The 25,353-nt window shown below is 35.8% G+C and overlaps 1 protein-coding gene across 4 annotated transcripts in view; it reads left to right on the top strand.

Moving 5' to 3' along the window:
* The window catches only part of caly (ubiquitin carboxyl-terminal hydrolase calypso), a 237,532-nt gene that overhangs the window by 169,675 nt on the left and 42,504 nt on the right, over positions 1-25,353 (top strand). For all 4 annotated transcript variants that reach the window (XM_090416009.1, XM_090416000.1, XM_090416026.1 and 1 more), the window contains exon 9: positions 12,128-13,214. In XM_090416009.1, the coding sequence (XP_090272135.1) occupies positions 12,128-13,214 (1,087 nt within the window). The remainder of the gene's footprint in view (positions 1-12,127; positions 13,215-25,353) is intronic.

Below are 25,353 nucleotides of genomic sequence, written 5' to 3'. Positions count from 1 at the left end.
GGAAGATCTGTGGTGACACACACACACACACACACACACACACACACACACACACACACGTTGGCACATGAACAGAGAGAGCACTGGGTTTTATTTATCAAAATTTCATCCATGCAGTTTTTTAATGTTGGGCCCATATACCAGAGGTTGGCTAGTCAACCTATAGTATGTTAGTACCATATATATGTAGTGGGTTGGGAAAGGAAAGGAAAAAATTTGTTTACTTTTGATTTAAAAGCCTGTATGTTGTATTCCTTGGGAAATATGTCATGGGGAAGACTGTTCCACAGTACAACAGTAGCAGGGATGAAGGAGAAAAAGAAACTTGTTCTGTGGGTTTCAAGATGTACTCTGAAAGGATGAGTGATGAAAGTTAGAGTTTTCATTTTGATCCAGAAGTAAAACACCAGAGCATGGAATGACGTGAAAATCTTCTCCCTGGCAGAAGAAAATCAGGTTGTAAAAATCGTGTATCAAGACAGTGGTCATTGTTTTTTTTGACGCTGCTGGAATCATCCACTGCAATTTTGTTCCTGAGGACACCACTCTGGACTATCAGTATTATTTAAGAGTAATGCAATGTCTGTATGCTCACATGTGATGTGTCAGAAAGGAACTGTCGACAACAGTTGGTTTCTGTAACACGACAGCATGCCCACATGTGCACTGCCTGTGAAGCAGTTTCTAGCTTTGAAGTTGTGATTGAACATATACCCCCCCCCCCTTCATTGTCCAGATTTGGGTCGCACAGACTTTTTCCTCTTCCCAAAGATGAAGTGTGCCTTGAAAGGGGGACTGCTTCAGCAATATTGAGGATGTCCAACACAGTGTAACCTAGACACTGAAGGAGGTTCCCATTCAGGACTTCATGATGCCTTCAAACACTGGTATGGCAGATGTAAATGTTGTGTAGAGATAATTTTGAATCTGTGTAATTGACAATTCCAAATATCGTTCTTTGTGTTGATATAATAATTGTCTCATTACTAACAGGCATACTGTTAATGATGGCAAATGATTCAATGTGTTGAATGTGTGGAGTGAGTTTGAGGGAAGATTGGATTTGTATAAGAAGGATGGCCTTTACTTGAATGCATTTGGTATCAGGAGTCTAGTAAAAACTAACTGATATGAGACCTAACACAGAGAGTCAGGGAAACTAAATTACAATGGGAGGAATGGTGGAATATGTGTGAAAGAGCGACAATATTATTTAACTGTTATTACAATATTATTTAATGACAAATGTGCATTATCATGGAAATGATTACAAGGAGAGAACGATTTCAACTTTGTATTCGTCAAGTTGGGACCCATCAAACTTGTACAAAGATGTCTGCATATATAAGACATTAGAGAAGAACAGAAATCTGCAAGTTATCCAACTGTACCACACAGACTACAGACACGAGTATACAAAAGAACATGCAAGTAGCTTATGTCTGTACACGGAGTATATACTAGAAATATCAGAAACAAAGGGGTAGAGTTTGTTGCCTGGTCAATATGGTGTGACCTCAGATTGCAGGCATTAGTGGGACCTGGCTATCAGAATATCAGATATTATTTTGTATGGGGTTCATCCCCTTTCCTCCCTATCCCTTAGGATGGGTTGAGCCCTCCTAATGAGGGATTAAGCATATATTTTATTGACAGTAGATCCATGTGTGTTCATGGGACCAGTTTGCTGTTCTGGGGATGAAAAACCTCCTACTTCCATATGAGACCAGCTAACTCACGTTTAGTCGAAAGAGATCAGATAAAGGTTCCTCATATCTTGGAGGGAATTGAACCCAGGTCTTTCCAACCAAAGGGCTTCATCTATACCAATTGGGCAATGAGGCTCATCAGACAAACTAACTGATATCCAGTGTAAAGGGTACAGTATTTTTAGAAAAGATTGACATGATAAAAGAGGAGCAGGCATGCTGCTGCTAATATTGGATGACTTGAATCCAGTTAGTGTTGAAACTTATGATTGTATATCTAATAGTAGTTTTTCATGTAGCAGTGAGTTTGAAGCCATCTGGTGTAGTGGAATCTAATAAGATCAAATAAATATTGGGATGTTGTTACAGACCTGGTGGATTGGTTGTTAGTGATGTAGAAACGCATCAACAAATAAAGACAATGGACATGAAAAGAGTAATCGTAATGAGTGACTTTAATTATTCAAACATTGATTGGATAGCAATAAAATCTAATGAGAAGAATGAAACTGAATTTATCGAGATGCTGTGAGACACTTACTCCAGCAGCATGTGACAGAAGGAACTCGAAGTCACAGAGTGTTAGATTTGATTATAGTGTCCGAGGGAGTTTCAGTTAAGGACAGTAACAATTTTGTCTCCAGTTGGTGAGTGATCATGCTGATGAGTCGAGTCCTTGACTCTCTCTCTCTGAAGGTCTCTTAATAATAATAATAAAATACCATTTATATCGATCGTCATGCTTCAGTTCTAAAAATGAGTTTTTCTGTTTTTATGAACAACAAATTATGTTAAATTACTTGTTCACTGATTATGAAATTTTTTTAATATCAAAAATTTATATCCAGCAATATGTCAATAGGATCTCCTTGGTCTTTTGCTTATTTCAACAGATGATATTTTTATATATATAGGATACACATTATTATATTATTCAGTACTTAACCACTCGATAGGATGAAAATATATTAAAGATATCTGGTGCTAAGATAAAGGATGTCACATATGTTGTAAGAATGCAGAGAGTTATGGTGAAAGAGACATTAATTTTGGCTGGTACAAATGATTTAACAGGTGACAAGTGTGGTATGTATGAAGACATGAAAGAGTTTCTAGTGCATATGAAAAAGAAGAATGAGAAAGTAAAAGTTGAGTCTTTTGCCACAGTATGATAAAGGTGAGGGGAGACTATGATCGTGAATGAGTCAGTGTGGACTTTTGTGTATTTGTGGATGAGTTTGACAGAAGGATTTATTATTATTATTATTAAATAATAATAATAAATTATTATTTATTAATAATAATTAATAAATTATTATTATTTATTAACTCCAAGGAGTCCTTAGACTCATCGAGGGAGGCCCTAAACATCATGTCAAGAACAAATATTAATATCCACAGAGTATCTATCATACTTTGCCTTGAACTCATTCACAGTCATGGCACCCACAACAGACTCTGGCAGCTTATTCCACTCATTCACCACTCTCCAAGTAAAAAACCTAGTTCTAACATCCTTGCTAACCACACTCTTGCTGTGTTTCCATGGATGGTCCCTAGTCCTCCCACCACTAGTCCTGTTCTGAAAAATATCCTCTGAATTAATCTTATAGAAACCCTTCAGTAATTTGAATGTCTCAATCATATCACCCCTTTTCCACCTATCAACCAATTTCTGAAACCGACAAATCTTCAACCTGTTCTCATCAGGTTCATTCTGTAGACCTGCTATCATCTTGGTCACTTGCCTCTGGATACTCTCACTCTCCACCTCCTCCCCCATCAAGAAAAAACCCTGGTGCCCAGATCTGGGCACAGTAGTCAAGATGGGGGGTCTTATCAAGGCTCAGTACAGAGGAACAATAACTTGCTTGTCTCTGCTCGTCAAAGTATTCTTCAGTAACCAAGTGATTTGATGAACTGATTTAGCCACTTTTGCAATGTGCCCCCTAAACTTCAACTCCCTATCCACCAACACTCCCAAATCCCTGGCCTCGTCAATCTCCTGGAGTACAGTTACACCAATATGGTATACTGTTGCTAATCTTTTCACCCCAAAATGCATAACCTTGCACTTTGCCACATTAAATTGACATCCATTCCCCTTAGCCCAGTCCTCCAATCTATCAAAATCATCCTGCAAAATTTTGACATCATTTGCATTCACTATATTGCTCTACCCAACTTTGCATCATCAGCAAACAAATGAACAATTCCTCTCAGATCCTTTCCTATATCGTTAATGAACAAATTAAATAGTAGTGGTCCAAGAACAGAACCCTGTGGCACACCACTAGTCACAGGTTGTCTTTTGGACTCTACCCCTGAATAAACTACTCTCTGATATCTCTCCATCAACCACCCTCCTATCCATCTCACCAACCCTATATTCATCCCTATATGCTGCAGTTTATTGATTAGAATTCCATGTGGTATCCTGTCAAAGGCCTTAGCAAGGTCCAGTAGTATCACTGTATACCCATTACCCTTATCCAGTTCAGTTGTCACTGTGTTATAAAAGTGAGCAAATTTATATAAGGGGATGGCTTGTGTCTTAATGGATTTGGTGGTAGGAGTGTTGAGAAAGGTTTGGAAGTACTAACTCAGGGAAACCAGAGTTTGGGGGATGCAGGTAAAATGGGTCCAGGCAACCTAGAGGTTAGTAAATTGAAGAGTGATCACATGATGCAAAATGTAGCACCCCAGGTTAGCTTTAGTTATCCTGGGGTGCTACATTTAATAGGCTAAGTCAAGATTTTAAGATAGCTTATGGGATAAAGGTATATCGCAGTTTATGTTATGTATATCAATGCTATAAGTATTCAAAATAAGGTCTCAACCTTATTTTGAATACTTATGGCATAAGTTTTTGATATTGGTTAGCACAACTTGGCCAAACGTTATCGGTATTAGTGAGACATGGTTGACTGAGGATGATATGGTCATAGGAAGTACAGGGATTCAGAGGATGGTTCATTTTAAGCTCTTTGTTGTGAGATAGTGTTCAGCAGGGCTAAATATATAATTGGTTGCTGCTGTAATCTAGGGTGTATGAGGGAGAATGTTGATGACATGCACTCACAAATTAGCATGATGAGCATAGTAGAGGTCAAGTAATTATTATGGGGGATTTCAACTATGGGAACATAGACTGAAGGAGGAATGGTCACATGAGGTTCAAGAGTGCTCGATCTGATCATTGCTCCAGAGAACTTAGCACTAGCCAATGTAGTGACACTGTCTGCTTGTAAATAATAATGTAGTCTTGACTCAGGAGATTGCCAGACATGCAGAATTTTCTATTCAGAATAGACATATGGAATTACAAAGCAGGTGATTATGACAAACTGTGGAGTCATCTTTCAGCAGAGCCATGGCAAAAGAATTTGGAGGAGAGAAGATGGAGATATTGCATGGTAGGTGGTCAAGGGGCATTTAAGAAAGCAGTATCTGAATGTATGTACATCTAGAATCAGAATCAGGTAGGAGTTAGATGGATGAATAGCTTCATTAAGCAGAAATTGCACTAAAAAAAAATAGATTTTGGAGAGATTATAAAGAAAAGGTGATCAGCATGCCCATGAGCAGTATAAGGCAAAACAAAGGCAAGAAGGACAACCAGTATGGTAAGGAAGGCTGAAGCTAATTATGAGAGAAAGTTAGCTAATGAGGCCAAATGAAACCCTAAAGAATTCTTTCATTGTCTCACAAGTAAAAGGAAGGATGACTATAAAAAAGTTCTGATGGTGGGGAAGTAACAGAACCAAACTGAATAGTTGGATTATTAAGTGAGCATTTTGCAGTGGTGTACATTCTAGGTGATGATATTGCCAACTGTAAATGTCAGTCCAACTGATATTAATATTTATTCCAAAAAGATTACAAAAAATTCAAAATCCTTTTAGACAAAAATATTATTTAGGCATGTCTGTCATACTGTAATTTGACACCCAAGAAAGTAGTAATGAAGTGATAATCAAGTTCTGCCCGTAAATCAGGCTCAGAATAACCAAACATTTTTGAAAAAAAGTTGAGCAATTTTTTTAACTAAATTTATTTTCCTTGGCGCAATATAAAATATTTTATTGCAATTTTTGTTCACATATAATCCTCGCAGAATATCCCAGTTTAGGAGTCACTGATCTAATGAAATAAGTTTCAGAATCTTCTTCTTTTCACTAGAAGCAACAGAATCCTTCCTTTGATTTTTATCTGCCATCATTAACAACAGTAAAATAAAATAATAGTTCATCATCATCAAATTCCTGCCATGTACCCTCAAGGGGATGTACAGGATATGATAGTACTACATGAAAAATTTCCATCATTACTAACTTCCTCTCTACAATTTTCCTCCAAATCAGTCTGTTACTTGTCAAGACTCCAACATTACCAGATCTTATATTTCTATCGTCTAAGGCACTTTGTACCGTATCAATCCACTTATATCTTGGTCTTCCTCTGGGTCGTTTTCCTGCCAACCTGGCAGAGAACACTTGTTTGGCTAATCTTTCCTTGCCCATTCTGTTTACGTGACCATACCACCTGAGATTATCTCTGCTAATGCATTCCTGGATACTGACAATGTCAAGTTCTTTCCTAACATCCTCGTTTTTTAATATGATATTGCCATTGATGCCATCTGTTCGCGCCTCTAATCTTTCTCAGGTCTCTCATATCTGTGGTCTTTGGTCAGGTGTTTTATTTCTGACCCAGCTCTCAGATCCATAAGTTAAAACTGGTTTGAGCACTGTCTTGTATACAGCTAATTTAGTGTTCCGACTAATTTCTCTCTTATTCCATATGAATTTATTCAATTGATTTCCTACCATACCAGCTTTGTTCATTCTGTTGTCTATTTCCATATTTCATTTACCATCTTTACTAAAAATCGTGCCTAAGTAGCTGAAATGTTTTCCTTGTTCCACAAGTTCTCCATTCACAACATAGTTGACATTTTCAATGATTCTTCCTTTTTTCTTTGTCTTTGTCTTTTTATTGCTGACTTTCATACCATATCTATTACAACAGTTATTCAATTTAGTCAGATTATCTTGCAGACTTGCAGTGGATTTATTTAGAAGTATAACATCATCCACATAAAGCAAAGAGCTGACATTAACATCTCCAATTTTGATATCATGTTTAATGCCACTTTCCTTCATAATGTGATCCATATAGATAATGAATAACAGAGGGGATAATGTACATTCTTGTCTCACACCAGATTTAACATTAAACCATCTTCCTGTGCTTCCTTCAATTCTAACTGCTGACTTACAACTCAAATAAAGGCTAAGTATTCCTTGATATAATGTCCCATTGGCACCTTGTCATATGCCTTTTCCAAATCGACAAAACTTAAATACAGATCTTTGTTATATTCCCATTATTTCTCCACTCTTTGTCGTAAAGTGAAGATCTGATCCTGACAGCCTCTATTTGACCTGAATCCAGCTTGTTCTTCACCAAGCTTTTCTTCAACAATTCTTCTCAACCGTTTCTCAAGTATACTTGCATATATCTTACCAGGAACACTCAGTAATGAAATGCCTCTGTAATTCTCACATTCAGTTTTATTTCCCTTTTTATATATGGGTACTGTGAGAGCTCTACTCCAATCATCGGGAATTTGTCCCTCTGTCCAGGCTTTCTGAACTATGCAGTGCAGCCACTGTAAGACTTTTATACCACCATATTTCAACATTTCTGGTCGATTATCATCTACTCCTGCCTTTCCACATTTCAAGCCTTTGATGGCTTTTTCTACTTCAAGTATGGATATGTATTCCTGACCGCATGCATGGTCAGTGTTTTTTATCACTGTGCTGTCATCACTGCTTGTTTCATTTAGCAAATTTTCAAAGTAATTACTCCATACTTCAAGGATATCTTTTTTTCCCGTTTTCATGTCACCTTTTATCATCTCTAACTCTTTTTACAGCACTCTTTCCTCCATTCCTAAGCTTCTTCAACAACCTCCAGAATATTTTGCCACCTTCTTGATATTTATTTTCTATGTTCTTACCAAAGTCCTCCCATGGCTTTTGTTTAGCTAGTTTTACACACTGTTTAGCTTTCTTATATTTGTCTCTGTATTATCTAAGAGCACAAGTTGACTTATTTGCCAGGAACTTTTGATATGCTTTCTTCTTTTCCTTCACTGCCTCTTTAACTTCCTATGTCCACCATGGAGTTCTAATTTTTCTATCCTTGCAGACAACTTCACCACATGCCTCTCTAGCTGAATCAATCAGGGCTTTCTTCAAGGCTTACCACTAAATCTCCAAGGTTTGGTTTCTGTTCTCCAACTCTTTCATTTTTTCTTCAATAATTTTGTGTATTTCAGTCTACAGTTCTTCTCGTGGAAAGGCTTAGACGTTGGTTATGCATTTTCACTATATAATTTAAGGAAATTACAACGTACTATGATATACGTTAAAATAAATTTTAATATATTTCAATATTTTGGCAACGTGAAGTTGCCGAAATATTGAAATATATTAAAATTTATTTTAATGTATATCCTAGTACGTTGTAGTTTCCTTAAATTATATAGTGAAAAAAAAAAATTCTACAGTTCACATCTGTGAGCTGCTCAACTTTTATTCCCTGTAAAACTTTCTTACATGTTATTCTTTTCAATATGAAATTCAGTTTTATCCTGCTCAAGACTAAATAGTGATCACTTCCAATTTCAAATCCTCTGTACACTCTGATGTCCTGCACCAGGGAGAAAACATCACTATCAACAATAACATAGTCAGTGAGACTTTTCTTATTCCTTGCCTCTTCTCTCCATGTGAATTTGTGCACATTTTTATGTTGGAACATGGTGTTAGTAATAACCAGTCCATGTCCTGAGCAGAAATCCAACAGGTATTTGCCATTATTATTAGCTTTGCTATTTAGATCCCCAACAAGGATCAACTTTTCCTTTTTCATTGTGTCAGTAGCTTTCTCTAGAACCTCAAAAAATTCCTCCACTTCTACCTTAATAGACCCTTCTGTGGGACCATAGGCACAAATAAGTCTCATTGTCTAGTTCCCCATTCTGATATTTGCCCAAATCACTCTACTTGACACTGCCTGCCATTCAAGAAGATGAGCCTCATATTTTGTGTTGAATACTATGGCTACTTCTTCTTTTCCTTGATTGTCATTTCCTGAATATAACATTTTGTATTTATTGCTCAGAAAGATCTCACCAGTTTTTGTCTTTTTTGTTTTAGTCACCCCCTATTATGTCGATCTGGTACTTATCTAATTCCTCCACTAGCTCCATTTTTTTTGCCATTCAGGTTTCTTATGTTGATAGTACTGATCTTTAACTCTGGTGATGTTGAGTTGGGGGTGTGTTTTCAGATTTGTTCCTGTAGCTGAATTTTCGCTGTTCGCCCTGGTTCCCTGGCAAAATCAACGGGGGCCTTGTTTAACCGGGCGACACCCCAGCTGGCATGAAATTTTGTCATTTTGTACGTTGGTCTAAGCCAATAAGAATACAATTTGGTCGGCTAAATCCCAAATTGCCAGCCCATCCTTATTCATTCAGTATCTAGGTAGATACCCAACAGGGTGCACCACGAGAAAGTAAGGATTGGACATTAGGTCAGAAGCCCTGTCGGTTCTCTGCATTCCTTTAAAGGCTATTTGGAGGTCTCCTCTCCTTATACAGCTTTGACCCTTAAGCACCCCTAAAAATAACAGTTGTAAATAGTTTATGATTCACAGTTAAACACTGAAATGCAGAGAGAGATAAACAATCGATGTTATGGGCAAACTGAGTCCATGAAAACTGCCACATCAGTTTATTCAAGATAGCATCATGTTGCTAAAACTATCGTATGAGTGAATACAGCACTATATAAATGAACATTGATCATAATTGAAAATCGTTTTAATATTTAACAATATTTAATATTAATATTTAACAATAAGACTCAGCCTTACAGAGTGAAACATTGTAAGGCTGAACCTTATTGTATATTTAATGTTAGAAAGTGACTATCATGCAGAGTAGAAAGAACAGGCAAGGAAGATGACTCGCTTGATAAGGGTAGCAAAAGTGCAGTACAAGCAGCAGTTAGCTAATGAGGCTAAAAAAAAATCTTTGGAAGTTTTTTTCAATATATGGACAGTAGAAGAAAAAATGATTGTGGAAGGATGATATTGATTGGTGAAAATAGGGGTGATAACTGCTGCAGAGGATATAGTTTTGGTATTTAATGAGTAATTTATAAAGGTATTTCATTCTTGTGAATGTGGTATCATGCAAAACTCGAATGCAGTGGAAAGAGAGGAAGAGAAAATGAGCAGAGGAATTGAATAAACTTAATGTTAATAAGACCATGGGATTTGATAATGTTTCACCACGTATTTTGAGGGAATGTTCCAAGGAGTTAATGACTTTATCTTTTTAATATGAGTCTTGCATTGTGCCAACTTCCAAAGGAGTGGAAAAAGGAAAAATTGTTCTTATTCATGAGGGAAGTGATAAGACTAAAGCTTTCAATCATAGGCCAGGCTTTGTGTTGGAGTTGTGGTTAAAGTGCTAGAGAGGTTAGTTAGGACCAAGATTCAGAATTAGATTGACAGCAGAAAAATACTCTTCGATGGTCATCATGGGTGTTAAAGGAAGATCATGTTTTAGCAATCTGCTTACTTATTATAATTAAGTGAGAAATGCATTGGATAAAGGTGATGCATACTCAGTTGTATATTTAGATTTTGCAAAGGTTTTTGATAAATTGCTACATGACAAGCTGGTAATTAAATTGGAATGGATGGGACTAAACAGTAGATTAGTCTGCTGGATTGGAGATTGGCTGTGTGATAGGTATGGAGGAACGATATCCCAGAAAAGGAAAGTTATTGGTGGTGTACCACAGGGATCTGTTTTGGGTCCATTGCTGTTTGATTTGTATATAAATGATATTGGGAGAAGTCTGAATGGTGATATACAGTTGTTTACAGATGATGCAAAGTTGGAAAAAAAATATATAGAGCAGATGCCATGGCTTTGCATGAGAACTTGAATGCAATGGCTACACAGGAGAATGAGTGTGTGTGTGGGGGGGGGGGGGGTTCAGTTCAGTGTTAGGAAGTGTAATGGTTTGAAATTTGGGACAAAGATGGAATGTAGAGTACAGTCAGTGGAAATATTTTGGAAGAGGTAGAGATGAGATGAGAGAACTGGGTGTGATTATTGACAAGGACCTAAAATTTTGGGGACATATTGTTAAATTGTGAGGACAGTGAATAATGGAAATGATGTGGAGTGTTCCGACTTGTAGAAGTAAGGATGTTATGGTCCATTGTATAAGTCTTTGATCCAGTCACACAAATTATTGTGCACAGATTTGATTACCTGGTTTTCAAAAGATGGAAAAGGGAGAAAATTGATTAAGGTAGTTTCTGGTCTCTGAAGTGTTGAGTATGAAGACAAATTGAGAAAATTCAATTTGCAGAAACTGATGGATAGGAGAAGAAGGGGGACAGGTAATTGAGATGTATAAGTTGTTAAGGGGGTTATTACAAGGTTAATGTGGAGAAGGCTGTTTTGCATAGAGTAGGAGAGAATGAAGTCATACCTAGAAGCTGTATAAGGGGAGAGTGTGAGTAAGTTTTACACATGGATAGTGGTGAGGGATTGGAATTCATTGCCCAGAGAGTGTGGTGAGTGCATAGATGTTGAACATATTTAATTTGACTTTTTTATTTATTTATTTTTTTTTTTTATGGCTCAAAGACACCAAATGTCATACTGCACCAGGGCATAGGTTACAGCAGTACATATGGTAAATGGTTAGTAGGACAAGCACAAACATCCATTCCCTTGGTGGGATTCAAATCACAATCATGGGTGGAGAGCAGATACGCTAACCATTCAGCCACCCAGGCCTTGTATTGATAAACTGTGTGTATGACAGTGGGACCTCTCACAGTGAGTCTTTTGACTCCATAGAGGGTTGATAATAATAATAATGAATTCATAGAAGTTATATAATTTTTATTATTCATTGTTTATTTGTAAATAAATTAGAAAAAATTTACCAACTTTGACAAATTTGTGTCATTTGTCAGATTACTGGTTTTTATATAAAATTTAATAGTTTCTGACTTTTCAGATGTTATAAAATGTAACATATAGCAACTGTACACTAACTTTCAATGTTGATAATGAAACATCTGAAATATTATGATTTGCCATGATCTTGTAAACACAAGCTCCTTCCCTTGGAGACATAACTATGTGTTGCCACTGATGTAGTTAATTATAGAAATAATTTCGGTCCGAATGGTTATGTTTTTATCAGACCTTGTAGGAATTCAAGTATTATATGTTGTTTTATATATAATATATATGTGTGTATTTTTTATTATTATTTTTTTTTTTATTTAACATATCACTGTTTCAGTGCTCAAGCAAAGTCAAAAAGTGTAAGCATACTGTCACAGGCCCAGACTGGAACATCTTCGTATCCAAAGCCTATTCCAGCTCTTGATAATCACAATTATGCCAAAAGTCCTTTGATGGAAGGAATTCAGCCTGATTCTTCTGGAAGCCAGCCACATTATGAAGATTATAGTGATTCAGATTATTCAGATGATGAAATCTCTTCATCGGTTCAGCGGCATAAACATAAAGCAGAAAACAGTGTGCAGTCCAAAGAAAGTAGTGAAAATCAACCAGTAAGTGATGCATCAGGTTGCCCAAAAAAACATGAATCTCACTCAGCATCTCAGATAGCAGTACCAAGCACTGAACATTCTTCTATGGGGCTTCTCACCATTAATACTTCATCAGATATCATGAAACCTCTCACAATTCAAACAAAATTTCAGCCTTCTCCTACTCCAAGTGCATCTAGTACTGACACTTCCTCTGAAGCCGGTAGTGCATTCAATTCACCAGTGAGATCAGTAGCTTGCAGTTTTACTCAGAGTAGTCCAAATTCTTTAGGTAAATTGACCAAACATGGGGAAAATGCTCTGCTGGATGATGTACGTGATATCAAGAGGTTTGTTGTTATTCGGGTAACATCTAGTAGTGATTCCTCTTCTGTTAATAAGGAGGAAACAGATAAATTGGACCTTGGACAAAAAGTTGACAAATTGGATGCTTATTCATTGAGTGATAAACCTAGAAGTAATATCCCTGTTAATTCTGATACTGCTGATGTTCCAAAAAAGCCTCATAATTCAGAACCAACACCCAGTGAAAACAGTGAACTTCCAACCAAACGACCTCGTATAGAGGAAAAAAATGAAGATATACCTCCTAGTTTAGAATCTTCTACAGATACATCTAATAACCTAATGCATCAAGAAGAAAACTCAGAAACAAACAGCAGTAGTAGTAACAGTGCTGGAAATAAAGTAGTAGAAACTGACAAGGGCCAATTTCAGAGTGAAAATGAGCAAGATTCTGCACCCAAATTGAAAAACAATGCATCATCATCTAAACATCCACATTTGACAGAACCTCATAAATTTGCTCCGAAAGTAAGTGACAGGTTTATTCATTGCAAGTGTAGGAATGTTTGGAAGTTAAATTGCAGTTTATTTTATATACTGAAAGCATGAAATATTCAAGCAACTGTATAATGTGCACACAAATATCATAACAATAATAAAAGAGAGAGCAAGATCATAATATTTAATTAACACACATAAAATTTGTCTGTCAGTAAAATATGAAGACATTACACATAGATTTTTTCCTATAATGTTACTTGATGATCAGCATTCATTTTGAAACAAATTATGGACATTGCTTCCACTATTTCCAAGAATAAGTACTTTAATATTCCAACATTTCAACCTGCATATTAAGGTTGTCATCTGGATATATACACACCAGGGGCATATGTTCAGAGTGTGCAGTGCACACCCACAGAATACCAATCACTGATATTATATTTTGACATTTACTCCTGTTAAAGACTACCCCTAATTGTTTCCTGGCTTTACTCGATTACTAAAATTAAACGCAATATACTAATACTTCGTGAAGACTTTTCGATGCATTAACATTACATCACATTCGCATTAATGACCTGGGTGTGTGATCACAAATACAGACACCTTTGAGGTGTGCACTGAGACAGTACACCCAGAAACCATGGCTGTGATTGGTTATTGTGTCAACTAATCCAATTGTCATTTGTCATGAGTTGCTGTTTTTCTTTTCTGAGTTTCATCTGTTTTGCATGCATGAAGTGTGAACAGGCATGTTTAGGATACCAATATAGACAAGTTTTTAATATATAATTTTCTATAAATAATTGATAACTTGTTGTCCATATTTACAATGGGAAATAGTGTTAATGATCTACTGAATGTCCCATTTCCTGCCAGAGCTTTTGCAGATTGTATGAATGTAGTCGAAGGAGGTAAGCTTTGTCTTCCTCTTCCAAATTTACTGAGCAAGCACAAAGATGCAAAAACTCAGTACATGGGGCACTTCTCACTTTTACGATACGTTTTTTCCAACTCTGCACACATTTGGTTACAATTAATTGCATTGGACTAATTAAGATGAGTGCTGATGCACTTCTTCTTTTCAGCTATTTTCTGTCCACTGCTAGACGAAGGCCTCCTCCAGTTCTTTCCACCTTTCTCTGTTCTTAGCAATGGTTGACCAACTTTCCCCAATAAACTCTGACAGTTCATCACTCCACCTTCTTACAGGACATCCTCGGCTTCGTTTCCCTTCTTTAGGAATCCAGTTCGTGAGTATGGTGGTCCATCGCTCATCTTCTCTTCTGGATAAATGTCTGGCCCATTTCCATTTTAGTCGCTTGTGGTGAAGAATGATGTCAGTGATGCGAGTCTCGCTTTTTATCTTTTAATGTCACCTCTCCATTTTTCTTTGAGTTGTTGTTGTTAATTTAGGGGTGCTTAAGGGTCAAAGCTGTATAACTGAGAGGAGACCTCCACATGGCCTTTTAAGGAATGCAGAGAACCGACCAGGGCTTCTGACCAAATGTCCAATCCTCACCTTCTCATGGTGCACCCTGTTGGGTATCTACCTGGATACTGAATGAACAAGGATGGACTGGCAATTTGGGATTTAGCCAACCAAATTGTATTCTTATTGGCTTAAATAAGAATACAATTCTTATTTAAGCCAATAATTAAGGTAAGAAAGTTTTAAAGGGAATAAAAGTTGAGCAGCTCTCAGATGTGATCTGTAGACTAAAATACACAAAGATTATTGAAGAAAAAATGAAAGAGTTTGAGAACAGGAATCAAACCTTGGAGATTCAGTGGCAAGCCTTTAAGAAAAAACCCTGATTGATTCAGCCAGAGAGGCATGTGGTCAGGTTGTCTGCAAGGATAGAAAAATCAGAACTCCATGGTGAACACAGGAAGCTAAAGAGGCAGTGAAGGAAAAAAATAAAGCATATCAAAAGTTCCTGGCAAATAAGTCAGCTTTTGCTCTTAGAGAATACAGAGACAAATGTAAGAAAGCTAAACAGTGTGTAAAACTAGCTAAACAAAAGTCATGGGAGGACTTTAGCAAGAACATAGAAAATAAATATCAAGAAGGTGATAAGATATTCTGGTCTAGCACAACACAGTATTACCACTACTCCAGTGGGATAAAGCTATTCTACTTCATAGATGCAGGTTCAAATATGAACGCCTCTTTAAAGAAAGTTGTAAAGCTTTTTTACACAGACCGAATTTGAATCGAAATGATTGCCTCTCTCTCTCTCGAAGATCTGAGAGACTTTTATTTTATGTAATCATTAAAAAACTAATTATCTTAAATATTAATTATTTATTAATTTCTTTCATTTCCTAGCTCGCGACAACATTGTATTTTAATAGGTGATCCACTGAATATTTGTTACTCGTATTCTATTCCTATCTGTTTGTAACACTGAAGATGTACTATTATTTATAGTACGATACCTTATTTATTAATTAAAGTTATTACTGTGGACTTACGTGTTGTTTTTAATAATAATACTGGAGGTTGTTCTGAAGAAGCTTAGAAATGGAGGAAAGAGTACTGTAAAAGGACTTAGGGATGATAAAGGTGACATGAATACAAGAGAAAAAGAAATCCTTGAAGTATGGAGTAATTACTTCAAAAAATTGCTAAATGAAACAAGCAGTGATAGCACAGTGGTAAAAAACACTCAACAGGCATACAGTCAGGAATACATATCCATACTTGAAGTAGAAAAAGCCATCAAAGGTTTGAAATGTGGAAAGGCAGGAGTAGATGATATTCGACCAGAAATGTTGAAGTATGGTGGTATAAAAGTCTTACAGTGGCTGCACTGCATAGTTCAGAAAGCCTGGACAGAGGGACAAATTCCCGATGATTGGAGTAGAGCTCTCATAGTACCCATATATAAAAAGGGAAATAAAACTGAATGTAAGAATTACAGAGGTATTTCCCTACTAAGTGTTCCTGGCAAGATCTATGCAAGTATACTTGAGAAACAGTTGAGAAGAATTGTGGAAGAAAAGCTTGGTGAAGAACAAGCTGGATTCAGGTCAAATAGAGGCTATCAGAATCAGATCTTCACTTTATGACAAATAGTTGAGAAAGCATGGGAATATAACAAAGATCTGTATTTAGTTTTCTTGATCTGGAAAAGGCATATGACAAGGTGCCAAGAGAGAAGCTATTCAAAACGCTACAGTTATATGGTGTCAATGGGGCATTATATCAAGCAATACTTAGTCTTTATTTGATTTGTAAGTCAGCAGTTAGAATTGAAGAAAGTACAGGAAGTACTTTCTTCGATTCAGTTTCAATACTCAGCTCTTTGCTTTATGCAGATGTTATACTTCTAAATAAATCCGCTAAAAGTTTGCAAGATTCCTGGACTAAATTGAAACTGTTGTAATAGGTATGGTATGAAGGTCTGCATTAAAAAGACAAAGAGAATGAAAATAGGTAGACTTGTTGAAAATGTCAACTCTGTAGTGAACGCGGGGAACCTGTGGAACAAATAAAACATTTCAGCTACTTAGGCACGATGAAGATGGTAAATTAAATATGGAAATAGACAACAGCAGCAACAAAGCTGGTATGGTAGGCAGTCAACTGAATAAATTCATATGTAATAAGAGAGTAATTAGTTGGAACACTAAATTTGCTATATACAAGACAGTGTTCAAACCAGTTTTAACTTATGGATCTGAGAGCTGGGTCAAAAGTAAAACACTTGACCAAAGACTAGAGACTGCAGATATTAGATTCCTGAGAATGATTAGAGGTGTGAACCAATGGCAATATCATATTAAAAACGAGGATATTAGGAAAAAACGTGACATTGTCAGCATCCAGGAATGCGTTAGCAGAGCTAATCTCAGGTGGTTTAGTCACTTAAACAGAATGGGCGAGGAAAGGTTAGCAAAACAAGTGTTCTCTGCCAGGTTGGCTGGAAAACAACCCAGAGGAAGACCAAGATATTGGTGGATTGATACGGTATAAAGTGCCTTAGACGATAGAAATATAAGATCTGATAATGTTGGAGTCTTGACAAGTAACAGACTGATTTGGAGGAAAATTGTAGATCGGAAGTTAGTAATGATGTTAATTTTTCATGTAATACTGTCATATCCTGACGCCCCTTGAGGGTACATGTCAGGAATTTGATATGATGATGTTAATTTATTTGCCAGTGCTCTTGTTAGCGACCAAGTTTCGCAACCATATGAGATGACTGGAAGTATACACTGGTTAAATTAAGAGTGCGTAGTGCTGATTCACTATGCAGTCTTAATTCATACATCAATAAAAATGCAATGATATAATCAAATTGATGTGAATTTTGTAGCATGAGTTGCATAAGCCACACGACAGCACACCCAATTACCAAAATAGGCATGCAACGCTGCTGATACACGCTCACACACATATATATTTATATAGAGAGAAAAATAAGGTATGTTGCATTTCAAACATTATGCCAAAGTGACAGTGATTTGATCAATCGTTACATCTTTTAATACGAGAACAAATTCATTACATCTTTTAATACGAGAGTGGTCTGAAAAGTTCTCGACCATAGATGGCAACACTCTCAACAAGATTTTTTTTAAAGTTGGTACGTCTGTCATCCATGTGAAACTGCAAGTCATTCTATCGAGTAGTTTTTTTTATACAGCTGTCTGTATTCCTTGAAATGGTTAAAATTGAGTATCATGTGGTTATAAAATTCTTTGTAAAAGAAGGTTTAATGCCAGAAGAAATTATTCGAATTTCATAAAAGTTTATGGGCACTCTTCTCCTTCATTTTCAACAATTAAGAAATGGGCTGCTAAGTTTAAATGCGGCTGTAACAACTTTGAAAATGATCCACATGAAGGACCTCCAAAAAGTAACACCAGAAATCGGTGATCAAGTTCACGATATGGTATTGGACGACCAGCGAGTCAAAGTGCGTGAAATTGCTGAGGTTATAGGCATTTCAAAAGAACATGGAAGATGTATTTTGCATGAAGAATCGAAAATGAAAAAGCTTTGCACAAGATGGATGCTGCGCTTGCTTACAGCAGATCAAAAACGCTCTTGAATGAAAATCTCTGAACAGTGCTTGGAGTGTTCTAACAATAATAAAACTGATTTTGTGTGCGCATCAATATTTTACTATGGATGAGACTTGTATTCACCATTACACACCAGAATCCAAACAGCAGTCAAAACAATGGACAGAAGCCCGTGTTCAGTGCTAAAGAAGACAAAGTTGGTTCTATCGGCAGGAAAGGTCATGCATCGGTGTTTTGGGATGCTAAATGCATTTTATTTATTAATTAATTTGAAAAGGGTTAAACAATAACTGGAGAATATTATTCCAATCTTTTAACCAGACTAGATGAAAATATTCATGAGAAAAGACCCTGTTTACAAATGAAAAAAATCCTCTTTCATCAGGACAACGCACCTGCCCACAAAGGTATTTTGGGAATGGGAAAATTAAGGGATCTGCACTATGAATCGTTGGAACATCCACCCTATTCCCCAGATTTGGCTCTCTCTGACTTCTATCTCTTCCCAAAACCCTCACTGGTTAGCATTTTTCTTCGAATCAATAGGTGATTGCAGCTGTGTGTGTGTGTGTGTGTGTGGCGGGGGGGGGGGGGTGCAAATCTTAGTGAGAACCACTACAGGTGCTGGAGGATAGCTGGAATAAATGTATTAGTCTTAAAGGAGGTTATGTTGAAAAATAAAAATAATTTTGAAATTATAAATTTGTTTTTTCATTGTCAGGCTGAGAACTTTTCAGACTACCCTCGTATTTTTAATACAGCAATAATGGTGGCCTAATCAATAATTTAATATAAGTGTGTTATATTAGGACTAAGGTGGAGTATTACGGTCCAAATTATAATTTCCAAATATCTAATATCAGATAAAATAAACAGAATACTTCACAAATACAACTTAATGCGACTCTTCAAAGCATCTACTTCCTTCCTTCCTGGCCTACTCTGAAATATGCCATATTCAATATGCAATGCCTGTCCAGAAGAAGGAACATAAATGACATGTTAGATTTTATAACTGTAGTAAATCTGGCCTTTCTTACCATATCATGAATACTCTACATAGAACTGACTGGGTAAACACCTGTTAATTACATCACACCTGAACATGCTATAGATGCAAATTTAAAGAGGCCTATGAAATTCCGATCAATCACCCTAATCTTATCAATAATAATGATCTAAAAATTCCAAAAATATTATTCTATCACATAATCTTTTGTTCCTTCAAAGAGTTCATTATAAATTGAATGATATATGCACATAAACACAAGAAAGATATTTAATTAACCAAATATTTCGGTCTGGAAATAGCAGACCATCTTCAGTGGCACTACAAGAACAGTTTTAAAAAAAATACAAGGTGGAATACTAACAATAGATCATTTAAAAATAGAACAAGCCACGTGATGTTATATCGCTAAGTATTAAAAGGAATATTTTTAAGCAGAGGCATGATTGAAATAAAGATATTAATTAATAATATTAAATAACATAAAATTAATATGAATTAATGAGTTATCCTGATTAGACTTTCCCGGATTTTTGATATAGATATACAGTCATTCCGATTCAGGTTAGGACGATGGAGTAAGGCCTCAACGCTTTCTTTGAAGTAACGTTCAAATTTATAACTGGATCCATGTAAGAGGCGAGTTTTTGACCAAAGGATGTTGTGGTGAGTTTCAATCCCATGCTAAGCGAATCCAGATTTTTCAGGTTTGTTGTGATGAATGGAGGATTGATGTTCTTGGATTCTTTTTTCAAGAGAATGTCCAGTTTGTCCAAAATAGGAGAGATCACAGTTGCAGGGAATTTGATAAACTCCAGGAAGAGATATAGTTGAGCATTTGTCTTTAGGAAGATAATTTGTTAATAGGTGAATACGTAGCTGTTAACTCATATTTCTTCAGAATTCTTGCCGATAGGTTCTGAAATCCCGGAGATGTAAGGAATTGGAACTTGACGTATTGAATCTTCATTGTTTTGTGGTGGATTATAAGAATCGAGAAGATGTTGGGTACTCTTTTCGGAAAAGCCATTGAATTTCATGTGTTTTTGGATAGTAGAAAGTTCTTTCTGTAGAAAATTAGAAGTAGAACAATTAGTTTTAGCTCTTCTGATTAGACATTTTATGATTCCTGATTTTTGACAAGGATGATGGGCCGATTCTTTAAGAATATAACGACCTCTGAACATTGCTTTCCTGTAAACTGTAGTTGTAAGAGTATTTGAAGGTGACCGGATGAGGAGAACGTCTAAAAAAGATAACTGGTTGTTTTCTTCCATTTCCATAGTAAACTTTATACGATGATGTAAGGAATTGATACAGTTTAAAAAAGAAGGTAAGGAGTCTGTTGTGCGGCCATTCAGTAAAGATGTCATCTATATATCTTACCCAAAAGGATGGTTGAGGGAAAATAGATGAGAAGAGGAATTTTTCTAGATGTTCTAAATAAAAGTTGGCTAAAGCAGGAGAGAGAGGACTTCCCATGGCCATTCCTTCAACTTGGCTATAAAATTTGTTTTGACATAAGAAATATCCAGAGTATATTACGAAATCGAATAGTTTTATAATGTCTTCTGGAAAGATGTCAGCAAGTAATATTAAATTCTCCTTGAGAGGTACATTTGTATATAAAGATTCTATATCAAAGCTCACCATATGATCTGTAGGTTGCAATGAGACGTTTTTTAATTTTTCTAAGAAATCTGAGGAGTTTTTTAGAAAGTAACTAGAGATGCATATTTGAGATTTCAATAATTTAGCTAGATATTTGGCTATATGATAAGTAGGAGAATCAATACAATCTACTATTGGATGAAGAGGAAAGTTATGTATTTTAGGAAGACCATAAAATCTAGGAGGTCTTGCAAAATGAGTTTTAAGTCTTTCAATTGTGTGTTTATCTAAACTGATGACTTCATCTAAGAGAGAATTTAATTTCTTTAGTTGTCTGTTGGTTGGATTATAATCAAGTTCTTGATATGTAGAGCGATCTCGAAGTAAAAGAGAAAGTTTTCTTCTGTAATTTGCTGAGTCCATAACTACTGTTGCTTTCCCCTTGTCAGCTTTGGTGATAATGAGGTGATTATTTTTTCAAATAATTCCCTTCAAAACTCCAGATAATTAACTGATAGTGAAACCCTCATCCTGTCAAAAGACATGATTTTTCTCTTGTTCCTAATAAGATATGATATCTAGATTTCCTAGTTAACATTGAACGGAATCTCAGTCATCTAACTAGTAATAAAGCTAATGCTCTTTGCCTAGAAGTCGCTTCTTCTCTACTTAAGGCCAAACTTCCTCCTTCCAACATATCTCTTTCTGAAATGAAATCTTTACAGTCCTTGAGAAAAAACAATCGCCTCATTATCACCAAAGCTGACAAGGGGAAAGCAACAGTAGTTATGGACTCAGCAAATTACAGAAGAAAACTTTCTCTTTTACTTCGAGATCGCTTCACATATCAAGAATTTGATTATAATCCAACCAACAGACAACTAAAGAAATTAAATTCAGATTTCTTAGAAAAATTAAAAAATGTCCCATTGCAACCTACAGATCATATGGTGAGCTTTGATATAGAATCTTTATATACAAATGTACCTCTCAAGGAGAATTTAATATTACTTGCTGACATCTTTCCAGAAGACATTATAAAACTATTCGATTTCGTAATATACTCTGGATATTTCATATGTCAAAATAAATTTTACAGCCAAGTCGAAGGAACGGCCATGGGAAGTCCTCTCTCTCCTGCTTTAGCCAACTTTTATTTAGAACATCTAGAAAAATTCCTCTTCTCATCTATTTTCCCTCAACGATCCTTTTGGGTAAGATATATAGATGACATCTTTACTGAATGGCCGCACAACAGACTCCTTACCTTTTTTTTTAAACTGTATCAATTCCTTACATCATCGTATAAAGTTTACTATGGAAATGGAAGAAAACAACCAGTTATCTTTTTTAGACGTTCTCCTCATCCGGTCACCTTCAAATACTCTTACAACTATAGTTTACAGGAAAGCAATGTTCACAGGTCGTTATATTCTTAAAGAATCGGCCCATCATCCTTGTCAAAAAACAGGAATCATAAAATGTCTAATCAGAAGAGCTAAAACTAATTGTTCTACTTCTAATTTTCTACAGAAAGAACTTTCTACTATCCAAAAACACACGAAACTCGATTGCTTTTCCGAAAAGAGTACTCAACATCTTCTCGATTCTTATAATCCACCACAAAACAACGAAGATTCAATACGTCAAGTTCCAATTCCTTACATCTCCGGGATTTCAGAACCTATCGCAAGAATTCTGAAGAAATATGAGTTAACAGCTACCTATTCACTTATTAACAAATTATCTTCCCATTTTCCTTCTCCTAAAGACAAACACTTAACTATATCTCTTCCTGGAGTTTATCAAATTCCCTGTAACTGTGATCTCTCCTATTTTGGACAAACTGGACGTTCTCTTGAAAAAAGAATCCAAGAACATCAATCCTCCATTCATCACAACAAACCCGAAAAATCTGGATTGGCTCAGCATGGGATTGAAACTCACCACAACATCCTTTGGTCCAAAACTCGCCTCTTACATAGATCCCGTTATAAATTTGAACGTTTATTCAAAGAAAGCGCAGAGGCCTTACTCCATCGTCCTAACCTGAATTGGAATGACTGTATATCCATATTAAAAAATCTGGGAAAGTCTAATCAGGATAACTCATTAATTCATATTGATTTTATGTTATTTAATATTATTAATTAATATCTTTATTTCAATCATGCCTCTGCTTAAAAATATTCCCTTTAATACTTAGCGATATAACATCGCATGGCTTGTTCTATTTTTAAATGATCTATTGTTAGATTCCACCTTGTATTTTTTTTTTTAAACTGTTCTTGTACTGCCATTAAAGATGGTCTGCTATTTCCAGACCGAAATATTTGATTAATTAAATATCTTTCTTGTGTTTACGTGCATATATTATTCAGTCTTTATGTCACAATTATCCTTAAAACATTCATTATAAATTATAATTTGGACGGTAATACTCCATGATCTTAGCCTTAATAGAACAAACTTATGTTGAATTATTGATTATGCCACCACTATTGCTTGTATTAAAAGATTTTATGAATTTGTTCTCTATGTTATAAAAATTACGATATTTTAATGTAGTTTTTTGTTCCCACTAGATGTCAAGTCAGTAGAATAACAGTTGATCAGATTATTGTCACTTTGGCATATTGTTTTGAAATGTAATATAGCTTGTCTCTGTATATACATGTGTACACAAGATGATGACCTTAATATAAAGGTCAAAGCATCGGGAAATTAAAGTAGATATTCTTAACCTTTTTTTAACTAAATCACTCTCTTCTGTCCGTTTCTTCTGCACTGGTCAAGACTTTAGTGAGAAAACCTTATTTTTCGTGATTCTGTCTTTTAATGTATTCTCCAGAACTGGAAACTGTTCATCAAATGAATTAAGTTAAGAGTTATGGACCTGTTTACAAATTCAAATTCTCTCTCTCTCTCTCTCTCTCTTTCTGGACTCTTTTAAGGACCGAAGAAATAGGTTGTTGTAAGTAGATGGTTTACTATAACAAAAAAAAAAAATGCCAACAGACTGCAAGTTCGAATCCCACTATGGGCATGGATATTTGGAAATGCCTTTAGGTGGAAAGTGAATTTTCTTTACCTGCCCTGATTATTGGAGAGCTGTTTGTTCTCTAGAGCAGGATTTCTGGACTAGGTAAAAATAAATAAACTATCAAAAAATTATAAGAATTGATAAAAAAAAATCCGCAGCTCATCAATATTAATGTTCTATAGGTTTACAATCTATCGTGGATGGGAGTCACATAAATAAATATAAATTTATTCCTTTGACTTTCTCACCATGTCAGCTTGGTTTATTCTATTGTGCATTTTTGTATTAATTTGCTCACTTTATTAAATATTGCAAATAAGTAGTAGCCATGTTTAACTTGTTCTATAGGTTTAACATTCTATTCTATTTCATTATATTTCTATTCTCATTGTTTCTACCAATTTTCATACTCTTGTCTTTTTCTTCTTCATTTCTCATTTTCATACCAAATATGTTGCAGCAATTACTCAGTTTAGTTAAGGAATCATCCTGCAGACTACTAGATTATATAGAGTACAGAGCTGAGAAAGTAACATCTCCAATTTTGATATAAGATTAATATCACTTTAATGTGTGATATTAACCTTATATCAGAATTGGAGATGTTACTTGCTTAACTCTGTACTCTATATAATATAAAGGCAAAATCTACAGGACAGTAGTGAGACCAGCTATGACATATGCTATGGAAACTTTGGCCCTGAGAAAAAACAACATCAGCAGGATGGAGGTAGCATAGATGAGAATGCTTAGATGGATGTGTGGTGTGACCGGAAAGGATCGTCTGAGAAATGACTATGTAAGGGGAATGGTGAAAGTTACGAACTTAGAAGCAAAGATACAGGAGGCAAGGTTGAGCTGGTTTGGTGATGTGATGAGGAGAGAGGAAGAGTATGTGGGAAGAAAGGTCATACAGATGGACGTACAGGCGAGGAAGAAGCACGGGTGGCCAAAGAAGAGATGGGGTGGGGATGGTGGAGGAGGACTTGAGGATGAAGAACTTGGATGTGGCTACAGCCCAAGACAGGAAGTTATGGAGGAAACTCACTAAACAGTAACCCTACTTAAGGGGGAAAAGCTGCAGAAGAAGAGTTAATATCACTTTAATGCAATCCATAATGTGATGATGACAGGATAATTTGATCAATACAAATGGTGAACAAGCATAAAATAACTGATTTTATGCTTGTTATAACGTATAACCAATTTAACAAAAAGCATTATTATTATACCGGTATTTCCATTGAGTCAAAAGGCTCATTGCTGGAAACCACACAAACCATTATTCTCACAATACCTCTCTTACTTCTTAAACTTTTTCATAAGCTGACACACTGTTCAGTCCCACTGTATTCACATTGATATTTTTCAATATGTTGGGGATCTCCAATTTGTCTACCTGTATTTTCACATCAGCCTCTGTCACAAAGTCTCCAACCAGATGGTACATCCTTGCAAAG

The sequence above is a fragment of the Typopeltis vanoorti genome, chromosome 1 (assembly GCF_054136105.1).
Source record: "Typopeltis vanoorti isolate ZY-2024b chromosome 1, IOZ_Tvanoo_1.0, whole genome shotgun sequence".
Lineage (NCBI taxonomy): Eukaryota > Metazoa > Arthropoda > Arachnida > Uropygi > Thelyphonidae > Typopeltis > Typopeltis vanoorti.
This window is presented reverse-complemented; position numbering and strand designations above follow the sequence as displayed.